General features: G+C 44.3%; 1 protein-coding gene across 2 annotated transcripts in view; it reads left to right on the top strand.

Moving 5' to 3' along the window:
- Window positions 1-12,236, top strand: part of LOC117251295 (NT-3 growth factor receptor-like) — a 666,479-nt gene that overhangs the window by 350,317 nt on the left and 303,926 nt on the right. For both annotated transcript variants that reach the window (XM_033617466.2, XM_078168297.1), the window contains exon 9: window positions 11,187-11,370. In XM_033617466.2, coding sequence (XP_033473357.2) covers window positions 11,187-11,370 — 184 coding nt within the window. The remainder of the gene's footprint in view (window positions 1-11,186; window positions 11,371-12,236) is intronic.

Below are 12,236 nucleotides of genomic sequence, written 5' to 3'. Positions count from 1 at the left end.
GGGAAGATAATGTGAGCACACAAAATATCAGTGCAACGTAGCCAGCTAACGTTAACAGTCGGCTAAATGTAGCTTGCTACTTTGTCCCCAAATAACTAGCTAGTTAGTTAACTACGTTATGTTACCTAGCTAGCTACTAGGTAGTTAGTATCATGCTCTTTAATTACCTTACACCGTTTCTCAGCAAGTAAAGTTAGCTAGCTAGCTAGCTATCTATCTCCAGCTCCATCTCTTACAACATGTTTACATCCAGAGGGAAACTTGCAACCTGACATTACTCTGTCAGTTTTCAGTTTCGCTGCCTACATCCTTCTCAACGTTACACACACACGCAGCAGCGATCTGATGTAAACATCGGCTTTGACTGTAATAACGTTCATCAGCAGAGTCTCCCTCATTAACACACCTGTCCAACCAAACAGCCTCCTCTCATCCACACAACCACACACACCTGTGTTCACGCAGCTACAGGTTTCACAGCAGCAGCTACACCACAACACTGAGATCAGCCATGAAATAACGAAGGTAAAGTGACCTAAAAAATTAAAAAATGACCTCATCTCAGTCCACCACACATCTGATTCCTCAGCAGAGATACAGCTGATTAAACGTCCAGGAAATATGTCTTCAGTGTCCAAAACAGGTCAGCAGCATCAGCTCCTACAGGTTAATAATCCATCGATATTTCTCCTGTTTCCATCTTGTTCCTTGCCGTCATCTTCTTTCATCTATTTGCCTTGTGTGTGGAAAAAAAGTGTTTTTAGCTAGCCTTGGCTTCATGTGTCCTGACAGAGGCCGACACGAAGAGACTCCAGACCGCGGGTCCAGTCCGTGACACACCGCGTCCGAACCGAGCAGCGGTCCGTGTCCAGGTGGAAGAAGACCGGGAGTCACAACACAGTAGAGCTGGTCAGTCAGACACACGCTGCTGCAGTTGCAGTTTTTTTTCCACACACAACGCAAATAGATGAAAGACAATGACGGCGAAGAACGAGATGGAAACAGGAGAAATATCGGTGGATTATTAACCTGTTGGAGCTGATGCTGCTGACCTGTGACATTACAAGACAAGACGGCTGCGCACTAGCTAAAAAAATGCGAATTTAAACTTTTCTTTTAGGCTATATGTTTACATTTCAGTTGTTGGTAAGACAATTTTTAAGTACACTTGGGATCTAAAGCGCTAATGGCATGAGCGAAAGCCTTTCGACCTGCAACTTGAACCAAACTGAACATAACCGTGATTTACAATAAGGAAACGACACGGTTTATTTTGTACTCACTTTGGATTTCCCAGTCGTCGGTTCGGTTTGTCTCAGAAGAACTTAGAAGAACACAGCAACTGCCACCGCATTGCACCGAGATTTGACTGAACTTAGTGACATACAGGTCACACAGACTGTGTTGCGCATGCTCCGCCCAGAAGGGCGGGACTTTTAACCCAGCGCTGAATTCAGCATTATAATTTCGAATTCAATGTTGGATTTAAAGTCCCGCCCTAATACGGACCACATTTGCTGGGTTATGTTTATAACTAATTATTGAGTTCATAATTGCGCCATAACCCAAAATTATGACCCATATTATCCGACTAAGCAAATGGGTTATTTATTTGACCCAGCATTTTTAGTGTGTATAAGTTACCTAAAGCACGTCGGGACAGCGTGGTGAATGTCAACACACAACCATTTATTAATAATTCAGCCGTAACAACTGTGTGGCACAAACTCAGTGCTTTGGTTATAAATAATGTCGGGCTCGGTTTGGGTTCGAACAGAAATATGCGGCCGTGCTGCACTCTAACACACACACAAACACATGGAAAACCGGACATTATCAGTTTATAAAAAAAAACCCGGATGCCCCGGACGGGACGTGAAAAGTGGACATGTCCGGGCAAAAGAGGACGTTTGGTCAGCCTGACGCCGTTAACGTTACCTAACACAAAGAGAAATGTTAACGGCTCGTTTCTCTTCTGACACACCACATACCTGTGTACTGCCATGGCTCAGTTGTCCAGGTACTGGGCAGTCATGACACCAACCAAAGAGGAAATTACTGGACCTGGAGACGGTAAGCCGTTATCTTGCATTTGTCAGCTGCTCTCAGGTTCCCTCCTTTTGTGAAGGTCTTGTTGCCGTCCTCCTCCATCCTCAAAACGTCTTTAACTGCTTTAAATGAACACTGAAGTTGCGTCTTGTCGCCATCTTATCTATTTACAACCAGCTGAGAGTGCGCAACTGCACATGTGCAGTCTCTTGTTTTTATGACGGTAATGTCAGGAGCAGCCAAAGACCACTTGGTGGCAAGATAGTTATCTACCAGTGTTCAAAAACAAAAGAATATTGGTCATGGCCGAAATAAAGATAAAGATAGATAATTATGTACAGTTAATGCGTTCAAGGTCTTCTGGCTCTTTAAAAGTTGACATGGTGTCTCTAGCTCAAAGTATGAGGGACAAGAAGAAGTTGAAAGTCGATGAGTTTTGAAGAGGATCTGAAGATTTTCCAATTTACTTCCATTCACACTTTTCACACTAATTAGACTGCCACCAGAACGCCACCTATTGGCCGATTTGCACCGAATTTTGCACAAACTCTCATCGGTCCATGGAACGCAATTAGCAAAAGTGTTGTGGTAATCAGACTGTATTTGGTCAAGATATGAAAGACTGTCTGTTTTGAAAACAATGTGCAGGAATTTGTTGTTTTATATTTTGGGCGTTTTTTGGACGATCAAAATTCTTTTAATAACTTTTTGTCAGGAGGGTCCACAGATGCTACATGCAAAGTTTGGTGCAAATCGGTCAAATCGCCTAGGAGGAGTTCGAAAAAATACGTTTTTCATTTGTTGCGATTTAGCGAATGGAAAGTTACTGCGAAAGTGGGCGTGGCTTACACCACACAATTCAGCTGAATTCAGAGAACACATAAATAGAAGGTTTAACAATGTGCGACATATTATGTGGGAGTTATTAGCCAAAAACGCTTTTGCATTGAAAATAGCGCCACCTTCTGGTCATTTTTGGTGTATGAGTTACAGGGGCCAGTCTATACCACCCCTTTCAATTTTATTTCCATGAGTGTTATGGTGTTGGCACAGTGCCAAATATTAAATTAGATGGCCACCAGAGTGCCACCTAGTGGCGGATCGGTAAGTCCTTCATCAGATATCCTCAGGAGGGCACTGACAATAATTATACCAAGTTTTGGTTTAATCCGCCCAACCGATGTTGAGATATAAAATACTTCAATTTAAAGAGCACCACCTAATGGTCATCACCCGAAACTTTGCACAGAGCCTCAGGGGCTCATGGGGAAGTAGTAAACTGAGTTTCATGTCATTCGGACCCACCAATGTGGAGATATGCAACACTTCCTGTTTAGAACTAAATCTGCAGGAAGTTGTTATTTAGTAACTTGAGTATTCTTTGGAATATCGAAATTCTTTTAATAACTTTTTGTCGGGAGGGTCCACAGATGCTGTGTGCAAGGTTTCATGCCAATCGGTGAAATTGCCTGGGAGGAGTTCGAAAAAGTAGGTTTGTGACATTTTGCGAATTTGCGGGAAAAAATGGTAGGCGGAAATGGCCGTGGCCTATACCACAAGATTCAGCACAATTCACTGAACGTGTGGATATAAGTTTTTTGAATGTGGGACAAAGTATATGGGAGTTATGAGCCAAAACGCACTTTCCTTAATAATAGCACCACCTAGTGGTGGAAATTCAGGACGACAATAGATTATAAAATTTTTCGCCAGGTGTGACTGATATTCCAAGTTTGGTGAGTGTTGGGTTATGTTCAGGCAGTGAAAAATGCAATCATATGGGCGGAAGAAAGAAAAAAAAAAAAAAAAAATATATATATATATGTATATATATATATATACATATATATGTATATAAATATTCAGGAGAAAAACAATAGGGACCTCACAGGTCTCCTGCTCGGGCCCTAATAATAATAAACAGCGCGATTACAATAGGGTCCTCACAGACGAATTCGTCGTTGCTCAGGCCCTTATAATCATTCGAAAAACAATAGGGACCTCGCAGGTCTCCTGCTCGAGCCCTAATAAACAGCACGATTTCAACAGGGTCCTCCGCAGACGACTTCGTCGTCGCTTGGGCCCTAATAAACAGCGCGATCTCAATAGGGTCCTCCGCGGACGACTTCGTCTTCACTCGGGCCCTAATAATAAACAACGCGATTTCAGTAGGGTACTACGTGGACGACTTGCAGTCGTCGCTCGGACCCTAATAAACAGCACGATTTCAATAGGGTCCTACGGACCTGCCGTTGGCCGAAGTCCCTAATGATTATAAATTAAAGGGGGATCTGGAAGAAACAGTAAACAAATAAATAAAAATAAAGATGCTTGTGTATTGTTGGGTGTATTGTGGTATTTGAAAGATGGTTATCATGGCAGGGTCCTGTGGACATGTATGTGGCTTTGGTTTATTGGTAGGTACTATTTGGGGTTGAGATGAGTTAGAAATCTGTTCCAAGTTTCATTAAAGACTGATATATTGTTTGTTTTGTGAGCATTTTTTTGTTCTATTAAAATGTATTTGGTAAGAGAGTTGAGCCAGTGAGTGATGTGAGTGGATTTTTTTGATTTCCAGTTTTGAAAGATTACTTTCAGCACTTACATTTCATCTTAATAATCTCTTTATATCAGTACATCATACAAGCAAACATTCAGCAGCAATAGAGTGGGGTGTGAACTGTTTTGAACTCTTGTGCAATTTTCAATGATATGGAGAATATTTGTGCCATGAAAGAGTTTGAGATCTGTTCCGAGAGGGGCTTGGCTAAGGACTGAGCTATGAGTTTGTTTGATGGATAGTACCAGGAATATGTGAGACTCTTTTTTTTTGTTTATGTTTGTGTTTGGTATGTGTTTATTATACCAATAAATGCCATGACAAAAAAGATAAACAATTCACAGGTGTTGGTTGGTATGGGTGTGTATGCCGAACATGGACAAAGATATTAAGTCATTTCTGTATCTGATTGTGTGTAAAAGAGTATTTTGAAGTTCATAGTTCTCTGTCAGACAAAGAGCTTGTAGACTTTGTCTAATAGAAGTCTATTAAAAAAAGGATATTCGTCTCCAGTTACTTTCTCTCCACAACAACCGTGCCATAGGAGATCAGTTGTCCCAGTGGTGTTTCCTGCAACAAGTGTTGTGGGGACCACCAGTATCTCAGGTTATCCCGCACTGAGGGTAGAATGGTAACCAAGCGTCACTTGTGCTTCTTGGCATCCATCAAAGGCTGGCAAACCACCTCTGCAGGTGCTGAATGTGCAGTAGCCCCAGTGATACCACCAGGTGGGCTGCTGCCAGAAACCCAAGCACCTACTGTACATGACAGTCAACACCATTAGCACTGCACCAATACACATTTGAAAGCTGCTTGCTTTAGGGCCGTCTGTCTGTGTTCGACGGAGTGACCCGCAGACTGCTTGTATTGATCACAACCCCAAGATAGTTACCAGTTGGTGCGGTAGGGGGTGGCTCTTCGTCCAGTTGATTGCGAACCTTAACTTGGTTAGATATAAGATCAACTGGGGTGTGTGGAACAGCATAATGGCCATAATGATAAGGTTTTCGAGACAAAAGACATCCTCATTCCATGGTTGCTCAGGGGCTGAAATGCCACATCCACACATTTGCTGAAGATGTTAGCTGCCAAGTCATAGGCAATTGGCAGTCTGTTGTACTTGTAGGCTGTCCTGCATGAAGGAAAACACAACAGTTCCCTGTTTTGTTAAATCATAGGTGGTGAATCAATCACCTGGCTGGAGTAGTTCAGTAACTTCTTGATGGTTACTATATGAAACATCTTGCAGGCAACACATTGGATGCAGAGATCCAAAATGGGTCTGAATTCTCCCGTCCTTATGGGAGCCAGGAAGTGAAACCCCTTCTGTCTGTTGTGAGTGGGGGTGACAGACGTTTCTTCAACAGGTCCTGGATCTCTGCTGATAGGTAATCTATCTCCTCCTGGGAGAGTACATTCACTTCCTCAATGTCCATGAATGAAGGAGGAACATGGCAAAACTGGAGGGAATAGCCCAGTGTCAGCATCCTGTCCATTCATCCTGTTAATGTGCAGTTGCATCGCCACTCCCTGTAAACTAAGTTAGGGGACGAGTGAATGGCTGCTGAGCAGCAGTTAAAAAGCTGCAATAATCTGTCTCAGCCCACTTTTCCACTACACCTTCAATAAATGTAAAGCTGGCTCATGTGGGGCCGTAATGGAAAGGACCGAGCTGGTGATGATGTACCTAAATGCATCACTGCCGGCCTTCCCATTGACAAAGCGGCAGCTGATATTGTCACCGTATTCAATCCCTCCTGTCTCCAGTGGAGATCAGTGAGAGAGAAATAGATATGTGTATTTATTTCTTTTATATCATTTTTTGTATATGATAATCACAGCTTCTGCATAGGTGATATGTGTGTTCCCACAACATATTCTCAGAGTCCAGAGCTCATGACACAGCACCTTCAATTCCTCTAGTTCCTTAGACCTGGTGAGGTAAATGAATGCATCACCACCAGCAAGGAAAGATACATGCCATGGAAAGGTGTGTGAAGGCATCATTGCCGGCAGCCTCGCAGCAGACAGTGTGTCACTGTTTAATCCTCTTATCTCTTGTGGGAATCAGGAGGGAGAATTAAACATGTGTTAGACTTAGACTTAGACTTAGACTTACTTTATTCGTCCCAGAGGGAAATTCGTTTTCCACTAATTGTACATTCACAGAGATCGATCACAAATATCACAGGCACAGACATATCACAGACATCACAAAACATCACAAAACATCACATGTTCATTCACAGAGGTGGACATTTTGAGTTAACGGGATCTTTTGTTCAGTGCAGCTATGGCTGCTGGGATCAGGCTCTTCCTGGCTCTATATATGATATGATAAAACACAATTTGTTTTACATGGGTCACAGCCATACGTCGTGATGTCAACGATTTTAGACCATGGGTTTTATAAATGGACATGGCACTGTGAAGTGTGAACCCACTCTTGAGCAAAGTGATTAATGTTAATCAAAAGATTTTTTTTTTTCATTACCAGCATGAACATCCACAACAACACATGACAATATATGTGGCATGAAGGGGGCATTGATCTCCAAAGAGGCAGCAGGGGAAATAGGGGAGCTCTGCCATCTCTCTTTTCCTCTTGGTTTGTGACCATGCTTCGTCTCATCTCCTTTGTGTGTGTGAGTGAGCTGCGGACAGGACTCGTTGAATCAGAATATATATATGGCCATGCTGTGGTACAAACTGAGACAGTAAGGGAGGGGGGCATTTAGCTGAGGGGAAACCCACAAATGCCTAACACATCTCTATCAGACGTGCAGCTAGCTGCACTCCCAAAAAAATCAAGTCAAAATACTCCTGCATCTCTCTGTCATGCAGCAGCTGTGGTTAGAGGCTCCCTGCTCTCTGACCAACCAGCTGATGGCTGAGGCAGATGGGCTGTCAGGCCAATGAGCAGGAGGGGTACAGGTAACACTTCTCTGTGCAACCCTGCACCCTGACATAATCCACAACTTTATTCCCAGCCAGGGCAGATGTCTGAAAGAGGGAATGAGTTGAAAGCAGCATGAGCCGGGCGAGTTGGATCATAACAAAAATGACTTACTGGCTTGGGTGGGAGGAGTCGAGGGGAGCCTGACACAGCCCGCTGCAGACATCACCAGCGGGGAGGTTCCGATGGAGAGATGCCGGCACTCGAGTCGAATGGAACACTGATATACAGGACAGCAATGAAACGCTGTCATCATCTACAAACAACCCACTGTCTCAATGGCAGTGACAGGGGAGGGTGGAGGAGTGTAGCAGTTGAAGCGAAGGTCTTGCCCTCATTGATTCCGAGCTCCTGTTCATTTTCATGGCAGTAAAGCATCACGTCGAAGTATCTGATGTGATCCCACTACTGCTGGCATCTACACTTGGGCAGTGCCCAGTAGGCCTTGTAGGCTGGTGGCTGATGAGTACTGCTCTCTGCTTGGTCTACACTGTGGCAGTGATGAGGTTCTTGAAGTGGCGACTCCATTAATGGAGGAAACTGCTCAGTCTCTGTCAGTGAGGAGAAGAAGGGTGTCTGAGGGCAAAAATCTGCCTCCCTATATGCTGTGGCGTCTGCATGTATTTGGGTAGGCACATCCTGATTGGCCAGCTACATCAATACATTTTCTTGGTGTGCAAATAAGTGTTCGTGATTAGAGGAGTATTATCCAAAGAGTCCTGTAGAGGGCAGAGCCTGTGTGAGATGAAACATTAGCTGTCAAAAAATTAGTGATAGTTAAGTAAACATTACAAAGCTTGTCTCTAAAATAAAGGATTAGAAGTTAAAGTGGAAGAAAATATGAATACCCCATCCATCCATCCATCCATATATCCATCCATCCATCCATCCATCCATCCATCCATTCATTCATCCATTTCCATCCACTTGCCTGGGGCCAGATCGCGGGGGCAGCAGGCCAAGCAAAGCAGACGTTCCTCTCCTCTGCAACACTTTCCAGCTCCTCCTGGGGGACCCCAAAGCATTCCTAGGCCAGATGGGATATGTAGTCCCTCCAGTGTGTTTTGGGTCTGCCCCAGGACCTCCTACCAGTGGAACATGCCCGGAACACCTCCAATGGGAGGTGCCCCGGAGGCTACCACTTTACCCTACCTCTAAGGCTGAGCCCAGCCACCCAAAGAGGAAACTCTTTTCTGCCGCTTTTATCCAGGATCTCATTCTTTTTGTCACTACCCAGAGCTCATGACCATAGGTGAGGGTTGGGACGTTAATGGACCAGTAAATGAAAAGCTTTGCCTTCTGGCTTAGCTCCATCTTCACCATGATGGTCAGGCGCAGCGCCCACATCACTGCAGAGGCTGCCCCAAACCTCCGATGGATCACACGCTCCATTCTACCATCACTCATGAACAAGACCCCAAGATACTTGATACTAAGATACTTGCAGTAATTCTCTCCCAATCTGGATGGGCAATCCACCGGTATCCAGCAGAGAACCATAGCCATAGATAAGGAGGTGCTGACTCTCATCCCGACCGCTTCACAATCAGCTGCAAACCGCCCCAGTGCATGCTGGAGGTTGGGTGTCATGAAGCCAACAGAACCACTTCATCTGCAAAAAGCAGAGTTGCAATTCTGAGGTTTCCAAACCAGGTCCTTTCCTTCCCCGGCTGTGCCTCGAGATCCTGTCCATGAATATGACGAACAGGATCACTGTCAAGGGGCAACCCTGACAGAGGCCAACACCCACCGAGAACATGTTTGATTTTATGCTGAGTATGCAGATGCAGCTCTCACTGTGTTCATACAGCCCAGTACCCCATAATCCAGCAGTACCACCCACAAGACTCTCCAAAGGATGTGCTCGTAAGCCTTCTTTAAGTCCACAAAGCACATTTAGACTGGATGGGCAAACTCCACGGCCGGGACGGAATCCGCATTGCTCCTCCTGAATCCGAGGTTCGACAATTGGTCAGAGCCTCCTTTCCAGCACCCTGGAGTAAACTTTTCCCATGCTGAGCATTGTGATACCCTGATAATTGGAGCACACCTTCTAGTCCCTTTTTTTTTTGAGAATGGGGACCACCAGTCCCGTCTGCCACTCTGCAGGCACCATACCTGACCTCCACGTAACACTGAAAAGGCATGTCAGCCAAGACAGCCCAACAATTTCCTAAGCCTTCAGCATCTCATGGCAAATCTCATCCACACCAAGTGCCTTGCCGCTAGGGAGCTTTTTGACTATGTCAGTAACCTCTGCCAGGGATATGGGGGAGAGAACCCCTGAGTCTTCAGGCTCTGCCTCCCCCACAGAGGACATGACAGCCGGGTTCAGGAGTTCCTCAAAGTGCACCCTTCACCGCATGATGATATCCCCAATTTGGGTCAGTAGTTCCCTTTCTCTGCTGATCTCAGCCTGAAAGAAGCCCTGCTTTCCCTTCCTCTAGTGTCTAATGGTTTTGCCAGAGCTTCCTTTAGGCCAACTGAAAGTCCTTCTCTATAGCCCCCCCGTACTCTTCCCACATCTGGGTTTTTGCTCCAGTGGCCGCTACATCTTCAGCCCTTCTGGCCAACCTGTAGCTGTCTGCTGCTTCAGATGACCCCTGGGCCAGCCAGACCTCAAAGGCCTCCTTCTTCACCCTGACGGCCTCCCTCCCTTCTTAGGTTTCCACCAGGACAGGCACCAACAGCCTTCTGACCACAGCTCCTAGCAACCGACCCCACAATGGAGGTTTTAAACATGGGCCACTTGGATTCCATGTTCTCAACCTCCCCTAGGATGCATAATTCTTCCGGAGGTAGGAGTTAAAGACCTCACAGACAGGGCCCTCAGCCAGATCTTATCAGTTCACATTTTTTTGTATTTGTATTTATTTATTTAGCACAATTAAAAACACAAGAGCAATTACAAACAACAAAAGAGAAGTGCAAGGTAGAGACAGGAGACCCGAAAGGGCCTATACGAGGTCTCTACTCAAGGGTACTACATTGCAAACTAACACATTCGCTACACGTTTGGGTTTACCAGGTCTATCTGATCTAACTCACCACCAGGTGGTGATCAGTTGACAGCTCTGCCCCTATCTTCACTCATGTATCCATGACACATGGCCGCAGATCTCATGATACAACCACAAGGTTGATCATCAATCTTTGGCCTAGGGTGATCTGGTACCAGGTACACTAGTGAATCTCCTCAGGCAGGCCGGTCCTCCCAGTAACCGAACCCCCCTCACTTTGCTCTAGGAGGACACAAACCCCTCCACCACGTTAAGGTGGCGATTCTTGGAGGAGATGAATTAATACTGAATGAATACTCCAGTCAAGTACAAATATCTCAGAACTGTACCTACCAGTATGATATAGGGGTAAACATGTAACTAGTTGCTTAACATTCAAGGGATTTTGCATCAGATAGGGTGGTATCAGAGGACAGATGAAAAAAAAAAGATAAAAGTTTGGTAACTACTAGGAACATTTTAATATTCTGCAGTGTGATCTCTCTCATCATATGATTACTCTGAACACGGGTTTTGTTGGTAAATGACATTAGATATAAGGCTCTGCTCAGGGTTTCATGACATGATGTCACTGCTCATTTGTTCTGTCTTTCCCCTTTAGGAGATATCCCACACTGAGTATGTGCGTCCTGATATGGATATTTATCAGGACTACATAGAAGGCTGCCTAACCTTTAAAAACCCAACACATCACAACAATGGCAACTATACTTTGGAGGCCAGCAACTACCTCGGTGTAGCCACCAGTACTGTGTACGGACATTTCCTGGACAAGCCCTTTGAAGGTATGTTAGGACACTGAGGGGCACATTAAGTTCATGTCATATCTAGTATTTACTACACTGTTAAGTATAGAAAACACATCAGCAGAGTTTTATCTGTCTTGATTTCTTTCAAATGAAACTGTCAAAACAAAGTCAAATCAGTGACTACTGCTCTACTCATTTGTACTGGGCTTGCATGCAGCTACTGTAAAAAGTACCAGACCTCTACCATTCCCTCAGACCCTCTAATACCTCACTTTATTAAAACATGGAAATGCTAAGCATTTCACTCACATATCAGAGAGAAGGAAAATGCAATCACAAATATCTTCCTAATTCACTTGGTCATAATTTAAGATAACAGATGTGTGTTCCCTGCTCATGCTGGGGGAGCCATCTTGGAGCTACATGCAAACATGGCAGGGGGAAGAAATGCATTAAAAAAAGAATGATTACAAGATTAATGAAACAAAGTGGATGCAGCCAAGCAAAAAGAAACCTACAAATATGTAGAATTCTAAATACAGTTAGTACAGACAAAGATAGGACAATCAATGCATAAAGCATAAACCTTAAAAATAAATGTTATTTATGCTCTCATAAAAGCATGGCTTGATTTGTCACAGGAGCTTTTAGAGGCTTTTTTTCTGAAACTAACCTCATTCGCCTCAATGCTAAACTCTGTGCATGGCATACACTTAGAGAAAATACCATCCTGTTAGAGAAATCCATAAAACTTGTGAAGGATCTTTTGGAGATGTTAGTTTATAGGCTGAACATACATGATATCCGCATGACAGCTCTGACTTGTCAGAGGTTTGAAAGCACATTACATTTATAACTGTGACCATTGATATTCACTACCACGATAGCTCAATCAGTCTTCT

Source organism: Epinephelus lanceolatus, chromosome 5 (assembly GCF_041903045.1).
Source record: "Epinephelus lanceolatus isolate andai-2023 chromosome 5, ASM4190304v1, whole genome shotgun sequence".
NCBI classification, from domain to species: domain Eukaryota; kingdom Metazoa; phylum Chordata; class Actinopteri; order Perciformes; family Serranidae; genus Epinephelus; species Epinephelus lanceolatus.
This window is presented reverse-complemented; position numbering and strand designations above follow the sequence as displayed.